The sequence below is a fragment of the Paramisgurnus dabryanus genome, chromosome 17 (genome assembly GCF_030506205.2).
Source record: "Paramisgurnus dabryanus chromosome 17, PD_genome_1.1, whole genome shotgun sequence".
NCBI classification, from domain to species: Eukaryota; Metazoa; Chordata; class Actinopteri; order Cypriniformes; family Cobitidae; genus Paramisgurnus; species Paramisgurnus dabryanus.
In genome coordinates this window covers 10,321,596-10,346,246 of record NC_133353.1, presented here as the reverse complement: position 1 = coordinate 10,346,246, position 24,651 = coordinate 10,321,596, and the positions used below count along the sequence as shown (strand labels likewise).

General features: G+C 35.8%; 3 protein-coding genes across 3 annotated transcripts in view; all 3 read right to left on the bottom strand.

Annotated features, from left to right (window-relative positions):
- bicc1a (BicC family RNA binding protein 1a) overlaps positions 1 to 7,476 on the bottom strand; it is a 49,380-nt gene extending 41,904 nt beyond the window's left edge. Inside the window, exon 1 of the mRNA XM_065297385.2 lies at positions 6,992 to 7,476. Within this exon, the coding sequence (XP_065153457.1) occupies positions 6,992 to 7,181 (190 nt within the window). The 5' untranslated portion in view covers positions 7,182 to 7,476. The remainder of the gene's footprint in view (positions 1 to 6,991) is intronic.
- Positions 7,477 to 7,771: 295 nt separating this feature from the next.
- Positions 7,772 to 11,257, bottom strand: ube2d1a (ubiquitin-conjugating enzyme E2D 1a). Its single transcript, XM_065297386.2, has 7 exons — positions 11,147 to 11,257; positions 10,442 to 10,505; positions 10,318 to 10,349; positions 10,134 to 10,211; positions 9,947 to 10,052; positions 8,292 to 8,385; positions 7,772 to 8,148 (listed from the first exon to the last, which is right to left on the bottom strand). The coding sequence occupies exons 1-7, from the start codon at positions 11,171 to 11,173 to the stop codon at positions 8,103 to 8,105; spliced, it is 447 nt and encodes a 148-aa protein (XP_065153458.1). The 5' UTR covers positions 11,174 to 11,257; the 3' UTR covers positions 7,772 to 8,102.
- Positions 11,258 to 14,433: 3,176 nt separating this feature from the next.
- vsx1 (visual system homeobox 1 homolog, chx10-like) lies at positions 14,434 to 16,604 on the bottom strand. The gene is made up of 5 exons (XM_065297581.1): positions 16,229 to 16,604; positions 15,811 to 15,889; positions 15,514 to 15,637; positions 15,118 to 15,298; positions 14,434 to 14,687 (listed from the first exon to the last, which is right to left on the bottom strand). Exons 1-5 carry the CDS (start codon positions 16,602 to 16,604, stop codon positions 14,434 to 14,436), a joined length of 1,014 nt encoding a protein of 337 aa, XP_065153653.1.
- Between the last annotated feature and the right edge of the window lie 8,047 nt (positions 16,605 to 24,651).

Below are 24,651 nucleotides of genomic sequence, written 5' to 3'. Positions count from 1 at the left end.
AAATGTGCCTGTCTTATCAAAAATCGTGTGTCAAATTTTTTTTGTTCATATCTTTAATATTAATTGAATAAGGTCATGTCAAATATTGAAATCATAATGAAATGAATGGCTAAAATCAGACTTTGATGCTCATTATCTCAGAATTTGATTTTGTAACTGTAGTATGATTATCACAGACTGGGTCACATATAAAAAATGTTTTGTCATAATTGTGCTGCTTTTTCTCACATATTTAGACTAGATTTGTATCCATTTATAATTGAACTATTGTTAGAAAAGGCCTGGATGAATGAATACAGTGTGGATACCTGTCTATAATACACAGATATATAAACAATATCCACTTCAAGTATATAGACAAAATAGTTTTGAAATATTTGCCGGCAAACTTAATTTTTTGCAAGTGTTACAACTAACCCCCTGCCTGTTACAATTAACCACACCTATGGGGTAAGTTGTAACGTTTGCACTTCTGTCACGTTTGGTGTAATTGTCCAAGAATGGTAAGTACTAGAAACAAACTTCAAATGTTCATTTGTAGCAGAGATGTGTGTGTTGCTTGTGTAAAAATATAATTAATCAAACTCAAATATTTTTTGAATGATTGAGCCAAAACCAAAAAGCGTTAGGTTGTGCCCTGCTCTCCCCTACCATCTTAAAAAAATAACGAGAAAAGAGTTAAATTTGTCCCCAAAAAGAAAAAATACTTTAGTATTTACTACAGTAAACCGCAGAGAGAGAGAGAGGGAGTTTGTTTTACAGTCTGTCTGAAATGATCTAGATCAGGGGTGGGCATTCCTGGTCCTGGAGGGCCACTGTCCAGCAAATTTAGCTCCAACCCTAATTAACCACACCTGAAAAATGTAATCAAAGGCTGCAGGATAACTTGGAAATGACTTTCAGGTGTGTTTGATTAGGATTGAAGCTAAAATTTGCAGGACAATGGCCCTCCAGGACCAGGAATGCCCACCCCTGATCTAGAGACAATATTAGATGATTGGTCATTCATTTACTAATTCTACCTACATTGTTATGTCCAAAACCTGTGGCGTAATGACAGTATATGTCTTTTCATTTTTCAAAAATCTCTCTCTATACATTTATACACAACTTCCTTTTATTTCACTTTTCAAGCTAATTTGTATAAATTTAAAGTGCACCTATTTCATTGCTAAAAAACAACGTTATTTTGTTTATTTGGTATAATACAATGTGTTCGCGTGGTTTATGGTTAAAAAAAAAAAATTTTTCACACACCATACATGTGTATATCTTTAAGATGTACTAATACACACTTACACACCAAAGGAAATGTAAAAGCGTGAATCGGTTAAAAGGTCAAAGTTCAATACATGAACTTAAAAGGTTCAATACATGAAATACGTATATAATAATTACGTAATTTTTTAATTGTTAGAAAATAAAAGGTTAACAGGTGTGTTTGGTGCAAGATCAATTTTTCTTCAGTGATCTCGCTCCAAACCTACATTTTTCAACTACCATTCTTTTTAGTTTTTAAGGCATTTCATTTAAACTTGAAAGGTCAAAGTTATATTACCACGTAGAAGTTTTGAAATGTCCCCAACCTGATTCTCAAACAAAATGTGACAGCAAGTACCAATATTGATGTGAAAGCTATGGTGATGCTTGAAATTCAAAATCCACAAATGTTTGCAGTGGTTCTCAAATGCACAGAAAGATCCATAAATGTGTGAAATTATCCACAAATGAACAGAAAGCAATCTAAAAATAAATGCCAGGAAGAGTTATGTTTGTGATATAAACATAGAGTTATATTTTTAGCATGGTGGATCACTTTCTATTATTTCAATATTTTTCTAATTTAATTTGTGGAACATAATCTTTGTATTTGTAATATGGAACAAATCTAAACCCATACTAAACCGTATTGTATTATTAAGAATAATTAAGAGTTGTAAACAAGTCTCTCTAGATGAATACTGCAACAATTTTGATGCAGTGGTATTGGTTTTAATAGCACTGGCAAAATGGTCTGCCAATTGACATTTATTACCTGTACTGGTTATAAAATGCACTATTGTCTGTCAATCTACAGCACTTGTATTAAGCTACAAAAACATATTCTTTACAACTTATAGTTAACAATTCTTTAAGACAAATCAACATCTCATGTCTACAGTAAGTGCACATCATGGACACACATTCGCACTTAAAAACTAAAAACCAAGGCAACAGACCTGTGTTTCCCTGGCAACAGTGCGCTGAACCATGAGCACATTCCCAAACCAGAACGTACTTCCTGTTTCTTCCCTCACAAACCCAGACCCACATGCAGCATCTACATACACACAAAGTTAAGAATGGATGCATGCAGCCAGACAAAATTAGACGCACCAAATAAAACCCACATGCGAGAACTGACACGCATAAACAAATTAATCAAACACAAACTTGTGTTCGAAATGTATCTGGTAACAAACCCACAACAACCCCCACACATAAGCCAGAAGCTTGGTAGGTGTGAGATGTTTTAAATAAGAAAGCTGGCAAAATCCTTAATGTATTCTTACATAGTTTCACCTCATGCTACAACACAGAACAAACCCACAAAACGCACAAATTGATTGCATAGCCACTGGGGGGGACATATGATTTCCATAAAGTACAAGAATAAACTCTACTAAACAAACACAAAATTATTTTCGGAATTCCTTATCACTCCGAATACAGGGTCAGGTTAGCACACATTTTTCTGCATTTAATCAAAACCAGATGTTTGACGAGTAACAACCACTGGGTTAAAAAATGTAATCGTAAAATACAAACTATTTCAATAAAATTCACAATGGGATCAGTGAGATTTGTTTTAGAGTGCTGGTATATGAGTCAGAAAATTAGATTTTTCAGCGATCCAGACTGAAACCAAATGGTCACATGTTTGAGAAAGCGACCTGCAAATATTGAATTTCTTCTAGGTGTTATTTCATGTAGAAAGATGAGTAGATTGCGTGCCCACCAGTTTGTAGGCCAATGCGTGTGAGAAAGGGAGGGTCCGGCAGTTATTAATCAAGTGCGGAGGTCATATTTCTCGAAATTGAAAATAAAACTGCACATTGTAATTTCTTGTAAAGTCCAATAATAATGAAATTATTTGTCCGTAATAAATTTGTTTTGGGGAAAAATGTAAATAAATGCATTTAAGGTGTGCCCCTAAATTTTCTGCATGCGCTCCTAAAATGTTCAGTCAGGGGCTCCAGTGCTCCTAATAAAAAGTTAGCCTGGAGCCCTGTTTTATTATAGTGCGCTGCAAGCATTTTCCCTCCAATTGTGTCACATTGTTTGTGTGACTGTACTGCACATCAGAGCATGACTATCTTTGGAGTTTTCCGACTTTGCTACCTCTCAGATTCCCTTATGTGAGCATGAATCACATATGATCCAATTCTCTCCATTTGTCTTTTTGAGTAACTATTAAAAGCAGCTTGACTGCAGGGCAAAATGACTACATTCAGAAGAGGGAGGCGCTGGGTCTTCCCCGCTATATACATCACTTTCTGCTGTTGTGAATGTTTATTTCATTTAAATTAATCTATCTGTTATATCTTCACTCTCTCAAATTTCTTGGAAATGAGAATCAAAACTGTGCCCCATGATTAACATTTACACAAAAGCACACATGGCTTTATGATCAAACCCACTTGATGCATCCGACCAATCAGAATAAGTCATCCAAAACATCTCCAGATGATGCACGTCATGCAGTTATCAAAGAGGGATGACTCGAGTCACTTGAAAATGGGTAAAACAGTGAGTAAGTATGATGTAAGAGGTGTTGACAGCAGAGGTAGTACTATGTTTCCTGGCTGAAGATGTTTCTTAGTTCTGTCACCCTCAACTGATCTGGAAACATTGCTGACATATTGGGGAAACATTCATTCATGCTGTCGCAAACATGAACATAAACATAAATAGTAAAGAGCTATGATGGTCTCTGGTTTTCCACTTCCAGCAAGGATGTATTACATCCAGTATACGTAAACTTTGTGGAATGCAATAAAAGTCACACATACACAACTGCATGCACACATAGACGATTGCACATGCATAACATTTACAGTACCCACAACCTTCACCATATGTCCTTGACCATTTAAAGGAATAGTTCACCCAAAAATGAATACTCAAAAGCTCAAAATATTAAATGCTTTCCTTTACGGATTACTTACAGACGCAGTAACAACAAAAACAAATGGCTGTCGTAAAAGAAACGTAACTTCCGGTAAACTTCCCCAAAGAATCACTAACAAGTTCTTTAAAGGCATAGTTTGGCCCAAAATGATATTAAACCCATGATTTACTCACCCCCAAGCTGTCCGAGATGCATATGTCCATCGTTTTTCAGACAAACACATTTTCAGTTATTTTAGAAAATGTTTTAGATCTTTCAGTTAATTAAATGTGAAGTTACGGGGTCCACGACCTTCAAGTCCAAAAAATGTGCATCCATTCTTCACAAAATAAATCCAAACGGCTTCAGGATGATAAATAAAGGTCTTCTGAGGGTAATCCATGCGGTGCTGTTGTAGAAATATCCATATTTAAAACTTTATAAACGAAAACTACCTTCCGGTAGCGCCGCCATCTTAGACTCCTCTGTATTCAGGAGAGAGTATTAGCGTAGTGCACGCACTTTTCTTAGTGACGTATGACAAATTCGGAGGGCGGGGGCACAGAGCAGCAGCAGAGAAACCTCCGTAAGCTGCGTAAACTCTGATCTTGAATGCAGACGTGACTAAGATGGCTGCATTACCGGATACAAGTTATTTTCGTTTATAAAGTTTTAAATGTGGATATTTCTACGAAACTGCACGGATTACCCTCAGAAGGCCTTTGTTTATCATCGTGGAGCCGTTTGGATTTATTTTGTGAAGGATGGATGCACATTTTTTGGACTTGAAGGTCGTGGACCCCATAACTTCACATTTGATTAACTGAAAGATCTAAAAAAAAATTCTAAAATATCTGAAAATGTCATTGTCTGAAAAATGGTGGACATATGCATCTCGGACGGCTTTGGGGTGAGTAAATCACGGGTTTAATATCATTTTTGGCCGAACTATCCCTTTAAGAGTAGTTTATTTCTGATAATAAGCAAAAAAAATTATTAACTTAGTTCAAATCATAGTTAAAGCATATCAAAAACTACACTAAGCTAACGTTGTGTAATAATGTATACAATGTTAACTACAGATTGACTGCCAAACCTCCCATCACAGTGTTGATCCATGATTCCCGTCTGCCCTCTTCTTTAGAAAACCAAAACATTTTATTTTCGACAAGGTATTTATTCCAGAATTCAGTTTAGCCACTAGCCTGACCATTTAACAAAAAGAAACCGAAAGTTAAGTTCTGTCCACAAGCGTAGTCGCGACAACACACGTGTGTCCAATGAAACTGTCTATATGAGAGATGCATGTGGATTTTCAGACTTTAACATTTCAAGTACCATATAAAAGGACATGTTTTGATATAAAATTATTACATTTTGTTTTAGCTGAAGAAATAAGGTCAAATATAGTACATCTGGAATGGCATGAGGTAAGTAAATTATAACAATGTTAGTTTTGGGGTGAACTATTCATTTAAAGGGGTCATTTCACAAGACTTTTTTAAAAATGTAAAATAAATCTTTGATGTCCCCAGAGTACGTATGTGAAGTTTTAGCTTAAAATATCATATAGATAATTAATTATTATAACATGTTAAAATTGCCACTTTGTAGGTGTGAGGAAAAATGTGCCGTTGTTGGTGTGTCCTTTAAAATGCAAATGAGCGTGTCGTGGTTGAATAGTGCAGATTAAGGGGCGGTATTATCCCCTTCTGACATCACAGAGGGAGCCAAATTTCAATGACCTATTTTTTCCCATGCTTGTAGAGAATGGTTTACCAAAACTAAGTTACTGGGTTGATATTTTTCCACATTTTTAACTTGATAGAAGCACTGGGGACCCAATTATAGCACTTAAACATGGATAAAGTCAGATTTTAATTATATGTGCCATTTAAATGTGGTTTGGCTGCACACTCACAAACTTCAAAATTCATAAAGTAGAGGTCCTGCTATAACAGACAAAAAGTTTTCAATATCTTCCACACCACCAAACCACCAACCTCAACTTTGTAAGCTAAAAATGTTGAAGTACTGTACTCACGCTATAGTCAAATGAATGTAAAAAACATAAATGATTGTTATTCTGCCGTGAAGTACATTTGCCAATGTCTGCAGACTGATTCATGATTGAAACATGATTCAGACATGGAGTTATGATCATTAAACTACATGTTAGATTGAACCGCACGAGTCTCTCTCCCCCCTTCCTCCCTCTCTCTGTGTGTGCTTATACTTAGATGTGAGGGCCAAATATTTAAAAATATCGTCATAAATACAGAATAACTGACTTTTGATGAATTTAATAATGTCAACAGATCTGTGTGAGGTTAAGTTTGAAAAATATCAATAGTCTGGTATGAAATGCATGGCAATCCTTATTAAAAGAGTAAAACAACGTGTTTGTAAAAAAAAAGAAGAATTAAACCACTTGAGATCATGGCAACTGTTGATTTCAATTGTGAACCTGCCTGTGAAACCCAGCTAGTCATTTTTAGTGATTTACTGGTATCTACATAAAATCATCCTACATGCTAAGAAGAAGACTTTGTGAAAGTATAAGCTTGATATCTTTAATATTGACTGAGTAAGGCCATGTCAAATATTACAATCAATGACTAAAATGAAAATTTGAGGCTCCTCATATAAGCCAAATATTAACAACAAACCTCTGACGCTGACCCATACGGCCTATACAACAAACAAAACAGGTACTTAAAACATTTAAAAATAACTATTAAAGCTCGCAGCGTCGAAATGTGTTGTTTTGTACCGTGTTTTCAAAGCATCCTACCATGTTGAAAGTTTTGTAAGAAAGTTCTGCTCGAGAAGTTAACATACCAAGTAACATAGTTTCCAGCTTCTTGCGGTCCACTCGAAACCTCTCCTCGGTCCAGTCTGGGTCAGGCGGGGAGATGTGGCCGCAGTGGCCGCTTGAATCATCCTCGGACGCGGCAGACGGTGAATCGTCGCTTCGTTCGCTGCTGGAGCCCTGATCCGAGTGATTCATGAAACTCAGCTGGTCAGCCATTGCGCCCCAAGTATCCCGAACTTACTAAGCGAGGTTTATATGTGCCGTGTTGTCAACATTAAGAGAAAAACATCCCGATGTTAAGGCAAGTTTTCCCTATCCTCTCTTTGAAGTGCCTTAATGCCGCTCTGGCCAGTAACTGCCCCCTAAATTCCTCTCCCCTCCACTTTTCCTCTGGCTCCAGGACTGCACACTATAGTTGGAGGAGACGGATGGATGGATGTGCTCCTGCGGGAGCGTTCACGTGTCAGGATCACCGCCCACTCTCTCCTCCTCTCCTTTTTGCATTAGACTCACGGTTTCGGACTCAAGAGTTTCTGAACTATGAAACAAAAAGTTCAGCGAGTCTTTATGATGGTAATGAAAAGAATAAATGTCGACACCTGGTGGTTTATCTCTGCAACAAATAATGTTTTTCTGAAATATTTAAAAAGCAGTGTACATCCAAAACGACATACAGTGCATCAATCTATGATTTTTTCTCATTATGGGATTGGACCCATGACCTCAGCACACACGCGCGCGCGCACGCACACACAAAGCATTTTCCATTAAACAGAATGTGAAACATTTTTTTAACATCTTTTTAATGCAAATACAATAAAAACGATTCAGTATTGTTTATTATTTCTATACAATAAAATTTACTAAAAAAGTAAATACAGTAATTCGTTGGAAAATAAAAGGACATTTTTGTTAACTGACAGGCAGTTTTTTTCCAAGATTCCAATGTTAACAGGAACAAGTGACTTGGCCTCCTGAACAATGATTTTAAGGTATGTCTATATTGGTGTACTGTATGTGTGTGTATGTAGGAGTTTCTTCTGTTAGTAAGCTTCTTCAGTCTCTGTTCAGATGTTTTGCAGAGTTGTGTGCAGTAATAGTCTCCATGTGCAACAATTTTAAAATCTTGCCATCCAGTTACATTGCATACTTGTGAGTCCATTCCCTTGCGAGCCTATTATACCTAAAAGACAAAATCAGACACATTCATTCACAACACACATGAAATATAGCCAGCAAATCTGAAAACACTGAAATAGCTTAGTATTTAGAAGTAGCAAACAAAAACACAGCGAGTGAGCCATGCATGAACACAAGGTTACTTACTTATCTTTGTCTGATTTGTAGATGTGTGCGATATCTGGAACTAAGGGGTCATCCGGATTTGGGTCACAAAGAAGTGAGCATATGGATAATAAAACTGAAAAATAATATCAGAAAAAAAGTGGAATGGTTTACATACGTGACCATGTGAGTAAAGCCATGTTAAAGTTTGAAATCAATGTGCAATCACAAATTATTTTGCTTAAACAAATTCAGCAACGTCAGTTCTCTATGAAATCTTAGATCTGCAGGACATGACATAGACAGACTTCAAAGGAAAACACCACTGTTTTTCAATATGTTTTTACCTCAACTTAGACAAATTAATACATGCCTATCAGTGGCGGCCGGTGACTTCTTTCTTCGAGGGCGCTCGGTGCAAAGTTTGTCACAACATGTATGTAGCCCATCATGTGTGGTTCCTTTTTTCAAAATATGTGTTCTACACTTTGAGAGATCGTGTGTGCATCACGTGTCTTTTCAAAATAAGTGCCTGCTGCAGACGCGTCTAAAGGGTTTATGATAAAAGAGACGCTCACGTTTGCCAGATACTCGCACAATCTCATGCGTAATCAGAGTTTACTGTGAGTGTCTTGCGTGTATTTTGTGAACGTGAGCGTCTCTTTTATCATAAACGGTTTTTGCGCGGGTGCAGCAGGCACTTATTTTGACAAAACACATGATGCACACAGGATCTCTCGACACGCAGAAAGCATATTTTGGAAAAGGGAACCACACACATGACCCTCCGAACACTTATTTTGAATTAGCGCCCCTCGGATGAGCAATCACGAGCCGCCACTGATAGCTATCTTTATTCAATGTGTGCATTTAATCTTTGTACAGCACATTGTGAATGTGTTAGCATTTAGCCTAGCCTAACATCATCACTCCTGACTACTCCCTCTCTTGCTCAAACTTCCGTCAATATTACTGCGCCCGAGGTCGAAGTGCTGCAAACTAAGTGCCCTTCCGACATACAATATAGTTCTAATTTTTTATCGGCTATAAAAATCGCCACGTTTTATTTTGTGCCACCATACTTACTCGTGTAACTACTTATGTAACAGTCTTTAAATAGGGAAAACATGGAAGTGTTTGGTGGCTTCTAAATTCATCCCTGTTTGGATCCTAAGGAATGAATGGGGCTAGGCTAAATGCTAACACATTCACAACGCACTGTACAAAGATGAAGTGCACGCACTGAAAAAAGATAGGGATCTGTCTAAGTTGAGGTAAGTGGTGGTGTTTTCCTTTAAGTTTCTTCTTATATAACTCAAAATTCTCTACTGACCCCTCAAATTCTCTTTATCGTCTCTCCCAAAGACATTTGACAATTATACTGGCGTGCATAACTCTAAGGCTTTGATCACAATGCGCATATATCTGATTTGATTTTCAAATCCCGTCCTCAGGCATGACTGCATGCATTGTCATTTTGCAAGTGATGAAATCTGATCCATTCACTCAGTGTGGTCAACATCCGGTGTATCTGCATCTGTTGCTATAGCAATGATGTCAGCACAGTGCCAAGAGACTTTCTCCAACAACAACAACTGAAAGTAGCTGGAACTTGACCTGGAATTTTTGCCTCTGATCATGTCCGCCATAACGTATAGCTGTGTTGCTGAACAATGTGTGAATATATGCACTCTAACCTTTGGATACAGTCAGGGCTGGTGACCACTGGGAGCGCAGAATATCCAAACAGATGCTTCCATTACTGTTAATATTTGGGTGATAGATTTTTGTTGTGAAGGCAACCTGTCAAAGCAACAATGACATGGATCTTAAAAATACATCATCTTGACATCACCCGGAGTTGGTGCGAACAGATCCACTCACCTTTGGTGGCTTAAAGGGATAATCTGTTGGGAAATGGATTGTGAGGAAAAAAACACCTCCCTGGTATGGACTATCACCCTACAGGGACAATAAAGAAAGAGTGAGTATATTACCTTTTTTATTTAAGGCATAGCTAAATTAATGAAAAAAAAACATTAACCTGAAATTATTCATGCATACTTACTGGACCCATTATTGTTGCCTGCCAGTGAAATACTAAAAGGGTAAAAAGAATTTAGTCAAAGGACCAGTATGTCACAGCAGCATTAAATCACATAATTGATAGTTTGCAAACTTAACACACTTACAGTCCTCTCCAAGTGGTCCAGCTGAGCATTGCCAGGGTGGATCCCGTTGCAAGTCCTGTAGCTCCTACAGACAGCAGATACAAGTATGCTTCAGAAATAAATATATAATAACAGCACATATACAAAATATAACATTGCATTGCAATCGAGAACCATAACAAATTAATTTACACACACACATATTTGACAACCAAAATACTATATAACAAGAAGACCATGTAAAAGTGTTTTTGCCATCAACATTTACAAAAACAAGAGTTTTAATAGCCTTGAAAAATAAAAATCAATAAGGTATAAGCTAGCATTTTGTCCCTTAGAATAAGGCTAACGTTACATCATCACATATACATATTATGGTTTTTAAATATAACGTTCTTGCTGACCAATAAGATATCTACGTAAGATTAACTTTATTATAGGTCATGCAAACGGACCTCGACAATATAAATCAAGGCCACGGCGTCCTTATAAAAATGACTGTAAATCTCATATTATTTGACTTCTTGATAAGACTGAGATGCTTTGTTCCCGACATCCAGCTCTTTATAGCTAGCAGAAAAACATAATTTCTTCTGACTGTTCACAGTAATTTAGGATGACAGGTTATTCAATTTAAGATATGCGTAAATAATATGTTGGATTCCCGATAAGACAATATAACGTTACATTTTAGACATGTGTTGTGTTTGAAAATACATCTCCTACCTTCTGGATCCTTTTCAAAGCCATCATTCTATGCTTCGCTTCTATGCCTGATTACACGAAGGCAACAGCAATAACACTGCGGACATGCAGGAGTCTTACTTCAAAATAAAAGTCCCAGTGCGCTGGAATTACTCATCAGTCTAAATACGACGTTTCATTCAAGAATTGATTTTGTGGGTTTACACTCAATTTAAGTCACCCAATGTGGGTAAAACAAGTATATATATTTTGTTTTTGACTGCAGCTGACACAATTCTTCCATTTTATGATGTTTGTTTAAACGATAAAAATTTGCATGTTGCCGTGGAAACACTGTGCTCATGATGATGACCCCTACAGAAAGTTCAAAACGCCTTGCATATTTTTAAATAAACATTTAAAACCTTTGTTAAATAAAAGTGTGTAGTATTATTTCTGTAATGCTGTTTATGTTGCGTTTTACTTTTATATATTTCTAAGGTTGGTTAATTTGATATCCTGTTAGTTAGTTGAATCTACATCAACGTGTCATAATTTGTTAAATTAAAAAAAAAATCTTTATTAAATACACTTCAAATGGATCATTAATTCATAATTTAATATGCATATTCTGCAGTATGAGGTCCATATGTAATTTACAATGAAAGCGAGGACTCGGTCTTTGAAGGATGCAGCCTACGAAGCCAACAAAGGAGCGAACTGAAATGAGACGGTCTATCCTACGGAGGATCCATAGACATGTCTGATCAAGCCTTCGAATTGGGACACAGCTTCTGAATCAATTTTATTTATCTGGGACTCAAAATTGAATAAAAAAAAAGGAATTTATAAAAAACATTAAAAGAGAATATTAATTGAGAAAAAAATGCTTGTTTTGAAGTAAACACTTGACTGGGTGGATGGGTGGCGAGGGATTACTGTAATTCATTTTTGATGTAGGTTGCAGATGTTCTATGCGATAATCGCAAATTAGAGCTAATCCCAATAAACAACATATCAGACAGCATTACAGGATGTATCCTAAGTAGCATGTTTACTTGCTGAAAATAATCACCTTGCTTGTTAATGTGGAATTTTGTGTCAAATTCTGCCATTTTCTTTAAAATACAATTTTCTCACCATACCTTATAAATGGCAAGGTCTCCAATTTCTGAGATCATGCCACAGAGCTATTTTAGCATAAAAACACAATATTTTTGTATATGTATTGCATTTAAATTCTAATATTAAACATATAATAATACGTAAAAATATAAACAGATTTTTCTATCTATTTTATACATTATTTTATAAGAGTAAGTAAATCTTATCTTAACCTTATCTTAAATAACTTTTGCAAAAATGATGGGGGAGGGAGGGCAGCAAATGGCCTGTGGGCCGGGAGTTTGAGACCACTGATATGGGACCTACTGTATATGTACTTTATGTACAGTGTAAACCTTTATTTTTCAAAACCACAGAAGACAGTTACGCCATTGTTATGTTCTGTAGCAATGCAGTAAAATGCCAAATGGCCTTGCATCATGCAGCCTTGTCAACTTCATTAGGAAACACTGAACCAAATCAGCTTTGTTCAGATATGTGATTTCAAAGGGCTTGCCAAAACCTCTGTGTGTGCCAAGTGTACATCTGTATGTTTGGAGCTCTCTGTGCTGCTAAGCTACTTACAAATTAGCAGGACACATGATGTTTTCTCTTCATCATTATCGTAAACAATCACTACAGCCCTGGCCTCTGCCAATCACTTTAGCCTTCACATTCTTTCTCATACACACACACACACACACACACACACACACACACAGATGTTCCAGAAAGTAAAAACATGGCTAATTTTCACAGTTATGCTTGGCTGAGATTTAAACCCATCTAGCCAGAACAGCTGTTGAGTTTTTAGTTTTGCTTTCTGACTCTGATGTTTTAGCATATAATCTGTGTTTTGCTTCAGGAGGCTGATGTTATTATTCGTTAATCCTTTTTGTATGGTAAAGATGTGCCTGACTTTCATTGCTTTTGGTGCTGTTACCTACAGTTGTTTATATAACTGTTCTTTATGATCCCCTAAAATGAATGGGCATTACCAACAATAGGCAGGATTACCTTCTTCCCTAAACCTGTGCATTGCAGTTTCAAATGGACCCATCATCTATAATTGCTATTTTGTTAAAGGCTGTTGTCACAAAAAGATTATTGGGATCAGGAGGAGTGATTGATAATATTTTAATACATTTAATTCCCGGGTTCTGAGCTTGTCTCAGGCTGAAGTGTTTATAATCCCTGTTTTTGCATGCCCCTCTTCTCTTCTGTTAATCTGTTTTTCTATCTCTCCCTTTAAACCCCTAACAAAACAATTACTTTCCTAATGTCATTTTATTGAGACAACCTTTAAAACAATAGTGAATGTCCATTACCAAATGACATCAGAGATAAGCCTGTTCTATTATGTTTTTGATTCTTGTAAATTACATATGGACCTACTGCAGAATATGCATATTAAATTATGAATTAATGATTCATTTGATGTGTAGTTAAGTTGTATTTTTGTCTATATTTAGGCCATGTGCGGACATGTTATTTCATAATAAAGATAATTATGTATTGTACCATACAGATATTGTACAAAGTAGATTTTAGGGTAATTTTGAGTTTTGAGAGTGTTTTAGAGCAAAACATAACATCTTTACTGGAAGTCTCTTTTTATAGATCTCTCAGTGTAAATGCCTTGGACAAGAAGGACTGGCCCTTTATGACTACAGTATAATAACAAACAATCATGATATTTTTTATTAATTATGTTTCTGATTTATATATAACTATTTTTGGTAGAACAATTAAAAACAACATTGGTAATAAAAAGCATAAAATATTTATTTTTGCAATGATATGGATCATTTTTGCTGGTATCATTGTTCTGTTGATGATGCTGATCATTGTTAAACATTCATCAACAGAGTAAAGTGCTTTAAAATCCATCATACTGTACTTCATCATCAGACATATAGAATGAACTTTCTGCTCTCCAAGTCACATTACAATACAGACGTATTCACATGTATGACATTCACAGTGGTGTGAAATAAAAGGTCAAATTTTACGAATTAAGTAAATAATGCCCATACAACCAACATTAAAGTAAGCATACTTTTTACATGAATCCTTCTTACACATTAAAGATAAATAACAACAAAAACCTATAATATAAATTATAACACAGGAACACTGAAAAACAACAAAAAACAAGGTTTTACAAATCTTGACAGTCCTTTTTGTCCGAGTGTGCTCTTTAAAATGTCCATATATTTAAATAACTAACTCTCGGATTCAGATTCACTGCTTGGTTCTGTGCGAGGTGGTGATCTTTTCAAAGTGCATTTATTTTCTTGCTTCGAAGTGCTGGACAAATCCATTGCCATGTCTTCGGAGTCGTCAGCGCCATTACCTCCACTTGACCATGTGGTGTCGCTGTCTTTCTCCTTCTGTTCCTCTGAATACGAATCGGAATTTGTGGAGTCAGGGGTGCCAGGGGCTTTTTTCGCAATTTCTATAGATTTTTTGTGCATTCCTGTAAACAAATGTAGATATTATTATAAATACATCTTAACTAACTAAATGTCCACTAATACACTATAAAAAATCAGATCTCTCTCACAAACTTTTATTGGGACTTGTTGCATCTACATTTTTTAACTGGTTAATGTTTTAACTCTGCTATAAGTGATAATTATGATTGAACCTCAACAAGTCACTTAAATGTTTGAGTCGGACAGGTCTTAGTTTTTTAAGTGCATTTACTTATTTACAGTAACCACAGCTATAAAAGTTAAATAAAGTTGATTTCTATTTGAGCTAATGGCCTCCGTGGACAAATATTTAGCCAAAATAACATTATGAAACAAGACACATTTCACAAGACACCTCAGCTATGTATTCAAGTGATTAAATACATATTTGAGTATTTAAGTACTAAATAGGAAAACCACCTTCTGGCTCACCTAGAAGCCAGGGAGCGCAGGAACCCATCATCCCATTTTTGGCAGAGTTGATTATGGATTCTGGAAGTGGAATGGAGTGGCGGACCATGGCACCGTACAACCCGTATTCCGCCATAACGCTGCTGCGACCCCAGCACTTCTCTCTTTTCCTCCACTTGGCACGACGGTTTTGAAACCATACCTGTTAAAATGCAAACCTAGTCATTAGCTACCCGAGAAAAATTTACAGTTTTTGTCATGCCAATACAGCACAAATTCGATTGAGAGAGAGAGAGAGAGAGAGAGAGAGAGAGAGAGAGAGAGAGAGAGAGAGAGAGAGAGAGAGAGAGAGAGAGAGAGATGATGATGATCATGATGATGATGATAAAGAAAAAAAGAAATAGTTTTCAGTCCTACCTGTATCCTGTCCTCTGGTAATTCTGTCTTCATAGCCAGCATTTCTCGTGCGTAAACATCTGGATAGTGCGCTTCGTGGAAGGCTTTCTCTAGTTCTTCAAGTTGATGTGAGGTAAATACTGTCCTGAAATGATATAAATAGGAATGAGACAAACAGTTAATAAATAATAAATGACCAAAACAAAATAGTTAAAATTAACATTAATAAATCGAACATTCTTAAACATTAAGGATGCTGAAAAGTTATTTGTCAGACAGTTTTGAACAAGAGGTATTTTTATTTTTAAAAGTACATACCTGTGCCTTCTTTTTTTCCTCTTTTGTGAATTCCCTGAGTTTTTACCATCATTGCGATCTCCAGAAAGACACTCGTCATCTGCAAAAAATTGAATTTTTCTGTTAATAAAAAATACGAAACTTTTGCAGATAGGAAAAAATATGAAACAGATGAGTTTATATATACTATATACCAAATATAGCATCCTAAAATATAAAATATTGCCTGTTTATTCTTGATTACGTAAAAAAAATGTAATTGTTGTTAAATTGTTAGTTATTGTTATTGTAAATAACAAATTAACAAACTGAAAATGATTTATTAATAAAACGTGATTTTCAGGGTTATCAATCCAAATACGGAAACAAATCGGAGGGTTCGTTTCAGCACCAGCGTCTGCGAACAGCTCCGTCAGCAATCCCATACAAATTTATGTACCAGAATAGGGATCCCGATGTTGCTCCAAATTCTGCATAAAGTGTCCCTCTGTCCTTGACTGCAGAAGCGGTATATGGCTCGGCAAAAAACACGGGGCACCGGGAGGTTGCTGCGCCGCCAAACTGCAAAGAAAACCCAGTCCGAGTGGCAACGATCCTCCGGAAAAAGAAAAGCCTCCAACCCCCGCGCTCTGCACTTCTCCATTGGCACTTGCTCCCGGACCGGACTGATGAGGCTGGAGTTCTGACTCCAGACCCAGCAAGTCTGTGATGGCGAACCCTTTGGACCTAAATCCAGATCGCGATTTGTCGATTCCGAAAGATGGATAAAGTTTAAGCTTTGGTTTTTCATCTGTTGCCTCGTCTCTTCCCGTCATGATGGCTGTTGGTTTAAAGTCACTTTCTCTTTATTGAGGTCAGACTGATGGGGAGGTCTGGGTCTGGCGGGACAATTTATCCCTCTGTCCAATCCAGCAGATCATTGCGTCGTCCAATCAGATTTAAATGTAGATATGTCTAACATGAGGGGAGGCGTTTCCCTCTTTCAATCACAAAGGATTAATTGCCACCAATTTTCCCTTTAATCCGATAAGGATTTTCCTCCGCTATCTATATTGGTTCTAAGTAGTTTTCCCCCCTTTTATATTGAAGATTTCACTCATAACTGGGTACAACTGGGCAACTGGTTAAGAGGGATATTGAAATGTTTATGTCATGTGAGCATGGGCGGAAATCCCGGGGGGGTCGGGGGGGACAGGACCCCCCCTATCTGAGGGTTGTCCCCCCTAAATTATCATTAGAATATGTGTATTGAAAATAATTTAATGATTTATAATACTTAAACTAGTTGTGTAAGAAGTGAAACAATACAAATGCAAACGGAGCAACAACAAAAAAACGTTTTAAATATTTGGATTCCCCCTCCCTTGCCTCACAGTGGTTTGGTCCACTGCCCACGCCCCTTTTACCTCACCACCACACATTCCGGTGGTAGAGAAGTGTACGGAGCCGACGCGTTAATAAGCTATATACAATACAACGTTTCCCATCACTTATCAGTTTATCCTCATATGTTTTAAAACTGGACTATTTTGACATATAAACATGAACATATTTCGTTTTCTGAGAACAGAAGCAGATAAACGATCAAGAAAACATTTTTATGCATTCATGCAGAGGTGAGGCAGAGCTGAAAGTAACAAATTACATTTACTCACCTTGCTGTAACTGAGTTTTTTGTGTACTTTTACTTTGAGTAGTTTTTAAAATCTGTACTTTACTTTTACTTAAGTATGTTTAAAGTATTGTTGGTTACTTCGCTACATGTTAAATCATATCCGTTACTGAGTAAAAATAAATAAAAAAGTAAGGTGATAAAGACGCGCCACGGTCGGATGATTGATTGATGGGCGGGGGAACGCGCAAAAAGAACCATGGAGAGGGACGAGACAGGCGCAGGCTAATGCAGACCCTCAATTCAATTCTTACGAAAGAAACCCCTGGCCATTGACGCAAAGCGATTGTTTCATTCAGGTAGGGTTCATGCTCTTGAGTACGGAGTTTGAGAATTGCCGACCGTGTTTAACCGCTAATTTGCACGATGCATTTTTAATACATGCGCATTATCTTCCGAGGTCTAGCAGCTTCGCGTCAAGTCAAACAACTTGAGAACGTCCTCGAGAATGCGCAGATCATTAGACATTGCAGAGAGAGAGAGAGCGCGAGAGAGATAGATTGAAAGACATCAGGTACACAGGTCTGGGAGCTAATAAACGTGTAAAGGATGTATAGTGTATAGCCATGGCACTCATCTCATTATATGTTCATTTATGTATATAGTTTAATAACAATGTATGTTACCAGCAATACATCAATTACAACCTTCATATAATGATTGTATTTACTAGCTGCTGACCTCATATTATGTTTGCTTCAAAAGTGCATAACTCACCTGTAAAAATCATTAAATAATTCCATAAATGTTTCTTAGTTATAAAAAGCTTTTTATTTTATTAACATTTGTTATTGCACTTTAATTGTAGAGATGTTTACAATTAAAAACATAGTTTGAGATGTATATATCCTTCCTTTGTGAACTATACTAGAAACCTCTCCCCGCTGTAAAAAAGTAACTCTTAAAATTAAAATGACTTTTTACTTGAGTAGATTTTTAGACCAGTAACTTTACTTTTACTTAAGTAAAATATTATTAAAGTAACTTTACTATTACTTAAGTAGAAAATTGTATTACTCTTTTCACCTCTGCATTCATATGTATTAAAATTAAATTTGCGTCCGTTCATAGAGAAAGAGAAACGTTTTCTATCTGTACCCATTTCCTTGCAAGTACAATTTTGCCTGTATTATTGGTGTCCCCTTCAAAAATTGTTCTTGAAAAATTTTATGTTTATTGTCCCCCCCAACATTTAGATGAGATTTTCGCCCCTGCATGTGAGTATTCACCTTAAAGTAAATACAGCCCTGTAGCTCAAATGTGATATTGCCTGTAAATCAGCGATAGTGCATGCATGGCGCCAGCAACGCCAAGGTAATTCGTTCGATTCCCAGAGAATGAATAAGATTTCCCCGGAATAATAATGGATTATTTTCTGTTGATAGATAAATAATTTAGGCTTATCTGTAATTAATGTATAATTATTTCTAAAATAGATTTAAGGAAGAACGTAAAGCGATAAGTTATAATTGCGCAATTATATTACTCTTGAATAATATAAAACATTTAGATTTGTAAATGAGACTTGGGATTTTTACACAGCGCTGTTCTTGCCCTTGAAGTTATTTCGATGTTATTGCTTTTATTTCGAGACACATTTACAATAATGGTAATAAAAACAGCATTTTTTTTATTAGTACAAACAATTATAATTAAAAACAAACACACATTACAACACACATAGATTAAATAAATAAATAACTGTTTATATCTATGCCCAATTTTTCATAAGATTAGACATGCGATCAATTTATTTATTTATATTTGATTGATTAAACGAATAAAGTAGTGTTATATTGCCATAGGTTAGATTATTATTCTTGCAGTAAGATTGACACGTGACCTCACGCGAACTTTCATTTAACCAAACTAAAGTTGAGAAAGTCTCTGGCTGTGCAGCTGGTAATTTGACCGTCAACTAAATTTTCTGTATGGACAGATATTGGGATAAAACAGCGTTTTTTTTTTTTTTTTTTTTTTGACGTGTTTACGGAATACACTTTATTTCGCGATCTAACGTTAATACGTCAATTAATAAGAGAAAATAAAGCTCCTTAAATGAGGTCAAATTTACAGTAATGTTGCCAGGTCGAGATGGTTCAAAGGCCACAATAGGTGTTTTAATAAAAGAAAGCAAATACGCTTATCGTCTCCAACAGTCTGATCTAAAAGCAATTAGAGAAATCGTCTTACTTAAAATAATTGAATGAAATCCATTAAATTCGTTTACATTAATCTGTATCTGTCATATAAATAGCTCGACTCTGTGAAATCTGCTTTTAGGGACCGATTCCACCAGCACGACTGGCAGTTAATAGAGCTGTTCAGAAATAATCCTCATAACTGTAGTCTAATGTAACCCAACATTAAATAAAACTGTGATTATATCAGGAAAAAGGGAGAGCCTTTTTTATTAATGCATTTACAATAATTTATATTTATGCATCTGGCAGACGCTCGCTTATCCAAAGCGACAGTGAATTAAGCTATTCTATAAGCTATATGTGTTTCCTGCATCGAACCCACAACATTTGCGCTTTTAACACAATGCTCTATCATAAAATTAATATTATTTAAAATAATAATATTTATGATAATTACTGTAATAAATTATTTTAAATCCATTTTAAAATGCTGCGATATTAACAACCCAACGTTGGTTCTAAAAAGGACAAACCCAGCCTTTAGGTTTATTTTTGACCCAAAAATGGATTAACCAACCCAGCATTTTGGGCTGAAGCAACCCAGCATAGTTCGTCCCTTTTTGACCCAACGGTAACCCATTTTAATTATTTAATTAATTATAATTCATAATAATTCATGAAATGTACTTTTACAAGTTACATACATTTTCTTAGAATATTATTGTTGTCATTAAATACATTTAGCAGAAGCTTTTATCCAAAGCAACTTACACAAATTAGGAAACAATAAAGCGATGCATCACAATGGAGACAATAATACAAGAAACTCTTATTCCAATGTAAAATACTGTACAATGCAGATCTTTTCTTGGTTCGTTTTTTTACTCCATCAATTCTCTGTTTTCCCCTTTCAAACAAATTTTCAAAATGCATTTCTCTATCTGTTGTATGCTGACACGTGCCTGTGGGCCAACAGGTTGAGATTTAACAATTAACAATTATTGTTGATTTGATCGTAAAACATTTATTGGCTACTGAGGTAATTTAAATCAGAATTTGCCCGTGAATTCTGGTTGCATTTCTGGTGTTCCTACTATTTTTATCATACTGAATCTACCCAGTGTAACAAAGCTTATAAAACAAACCCCTTTATGAAATTCTTGCAGAAAATATAGATTTAAAAAAACGTTTGCGGTTAAACGAGGAAATAAATTATGTTGTTTTAAGGGCCAGATTACAAGGCTGGGTTTCATGGTGTCATCAGATAGGATAATCCTGGATTAAACTAATCAGTAAATGTTTCTCCGCTCATTATTTTCCAGAGAAGATTTCCAGCCGATTCTCCACCGCCAAGATTGTTAATCTCTTAAAGAGCGTAACGTCAAAAAATCGCTCTTTGCTCTAATTTTCTCTGGCCGTGGCGCGCGGCACATGGAGCTTGTTTAACTAATAGACATGCCACGTGCCCTAATTCTGAGCAGGATCCTGCACGCGTACGGCCCAACACCCACCTATGACAAACAGCCTATTGACTGACAACAAGGGTAGGACTTGATGTTTGCTTTACATTTGATTTGACATCCAAAAGCCTTCCTAAAGCTGATGTGGGTTGATTTCCACACTGTCAGAAATATAAGGTAGGCCTACAAAAGTTGTCACTAGGATGCCCTTTTATAAAAGTCCTAATATGTACACTTACAGTTTTTTTCGATTGCTAAACGCCAGTGGGCACAACTGGAGTCACATGTGCAAAACTCTAACTACAGTCTGCACAGCAGCAGTTCATGTGGACCAAACTCTAGTTCGTTTTTCATTGCTTGAACACAGTTTTCAAAACTTTACACACTTATTCCATGACTTTAACCACAACCTGCACAACACTGTGGATTTACAGCACTTTGTTCAAATGCTAACACACTGCTGTCAAAACTGTGAACCACACATTCAAAACACAATTGATTTCAGTCTTGTGCCTTTCAAACACTGCTGATTGCAATTTCATATAAATATAAATTCCAATTTCATATATATATTTCATTTATATATAATATTACCTTTCATGTACTTTAAGTTTCTACCTTTTTTTCTCATTACTGTAATTCCGTAAATTACTACAGACAACTGAAGCAAACTGCTAATTTTCATTTACCCTAAAAAATTATGATGTTCTAAAAAAAATATTGTGATAAATCAATAAATAAATCATTCTTTAAAGAAAACATTACTTGGTGTGACATCACTGAAATTGTTAAAACTGTAAAGATATAAAGTTAGTATTTTGTGTATTGGTGTTTGATGTTAGTGTTTTTCCTCTCAGTGTGTTGTGAGTGACAGTGTGTGTTATCTCAGTGAGGGTTGTGTTTAGTGTTTGGCTGCACGGAGCTGTTTTGAGTCATATGTTAAGAGTTGTGCTCATGTGACTTTTGGTAGTGCAGACTGTAGTTAGAGTTTTGCACATGTAGCTCCAGTTGTGCCCACTGTCGTTTAGCAATCGAAAAAAACTGTAAGATACAGATATGTACCTTTGAGGTACTAATATGCATCCTTTACAAAGGATGCGTTTGTGCCTTTATTTCTACAGGCAACACACAAACTGACAAAATATATACACTTTACGCATTGTAAATCACTTTGGATGAAATTGTGTGCCAAATGCATAAAATAAATAAGTCAAACAATCTTCAAACTACTTTGTCAAAGAAAAATGTTATATGCTATCACTGTAAAAAGTTTTGTAGAAAGTGCAGTATTACTGGCAGCTGTTTGCCAGTAATTTACTGTAGATTTACATTTAGGTTATTTTCTGGCAGTTTGTTCAAAGTTAAATAAACATTAAACATGAACTAGTCTATATCTTAACATAATAAAACACTCATGCAAAGCATTCTGGGAACCAGAATAAAAAGCTTAATGATAATTTCAGGTTCCCAGAATGCTTTGCATGAGGCTGTTATTTTATAGTTTTATTCTGTAAAGACAAACACTTGTTCATGTTTAATGTTCACTTGCTGGCAAACAGCTGCATAACTACAGCATTTTTTTTACAGTACCCAGAAAACCTGTTTACCAGCTATCACAAGGATGCTAAACACTTGTTGCATTTACATCCACCGCATTTATGATTCTTCAATCATACTGTAAAAACGTAGGGGAGGTTAACAGGGTTTAGATTAAGCCAGGATAGGTCTTTGTTATATTAGGACATTTAAGTAGTTTATACTTACAAAAAACCTTACTGGTTTACATCTTGAAACAAAACGTCAATTCTCTTATTAATTGACGTATTAACGTTAGATCGCGAAATAAAGTGGATTCCGTAAACACGTCAAAAAAAAAAAAAAAAAAAAAAAAAAACCGCTGTTTTATCCCAATATCTGTCCATACAGAAAATTTAGTTGACGGTCAAATTACCAGCTGCACAGCCAGAGACTTTCTCAACTTTAGTTTGGTTAAATGAAAGTTCGCGTGAGGTCACGTGTCAATCTTACTGCAAGAATAATAATCTAACCTATGGCAATATAACACTACTTTAAAATAGAACTGATATATTTTATGATACCAGTGCAAGCTGTTTTCTATTAAGACAACTCAAAGATGCATTTTAGTCTGGGACATAAGTCCATTCTGAGAAACCACCCCTTAATGTCCATTGACTTAGTCGTCTAAGAAATTCAGTCACCAAAATCCAAAGAAGATTGTCTGTTTCACATAAACTTAATCTAGAAACAAGCAAGCAAGCTGTAACCTATTTGTCCTGAATCAGGACAAAATCAAACATATATTTATTGTAAGCAAAATGAAATGCCCTCATTTCAACCCCATATAATCTTTTATATAACAACAATAATGAAAAACTGATGCAGATTTGGGTGATCCATTTGGGTGCTTCAATGCAAAGTGATCATTTTGCTAACAGGCTTAACAAGGATGCACAAAATGTGACACTTTCTAAAAGCAATGTTTTATGTTTTATGTTTTGACAGGGTAATATATTGTTTTTAGAACTTATGCTACATTAATGCCATGAATTATCATTACACCAGAAAACCAAATAATGTATGTTGAGATTAGTTTTTTTTATTCTTAGCTCAACCGGCAGCTTATGCATGCAAAAATCTATGAGATTTAGTAATTCATTTTCTCTGTTTTAGAAATTGGTTTGCCTTTTGTTGCTTTACAATCCTTGCTGATTGTTTGTTTATTTGCAATGGATTTATTTTTAAGGTCCCAAAATACAGACCATTTTCTGAAAGAATCAAAGCTCAGTTAACAGATCTAATAGTGGCCAATGCCCATTTGCAAATACGTTTTTTTTTTAATAAGCATTAATTATGGCACAGGTAAAACCATAGGTTGGTCAGGTAAGACCAACATATTTCACACAGTGTGAAATGGTACAGGTAAATTATATTTAATTAAATTTAAATAATTTGCTGTATTTAAAACAATTACACACCAACAGATACCTGATGCCAAATAGACACAGATTTTTGAAGGGGGGAGTAAATGACATGTTAATGAGAATTAAATTAATTTCCTGTTACTGACAAAATGGGTTGGAAAGCATCTTCAGAATCTGTTACAGACCTAAGGGAGTAATAAAAGCAAAAGGCGAAAAATGCACACACAAACCCACACACAAATACATCTATTGTGCCAGGAAGTGTGCTACAGGGAGCGCGTGAGGCGTTGGGACGCGGTTTTTTCTCTCTGGAGAATAAGTACAAAAGCACAGAAGGGCCCACCTGGGACTCAGAGAGCCGGGTTAATTAAAAACCTTACACACACACATGCCAATATGAACACACTCAAATACACACAGAGGCATAAGGGATACCAGAGGTCATCTGATCAGTTACACTCAAAAGAGAAAAATTGGCCAGTCAGTTAGATCTGTGAATTACTTAAGTTGTGAATCTGCCCCTTGGGAGGACTTTAAAAATTCAGCTAAACTAACTGATTTTGTGCACCATGCTGGATAATAGCCTACTAAAAGTGGTACTTGACTAATTTAAATCAATCTTTGTGCAGTTTTAAAGTATAATT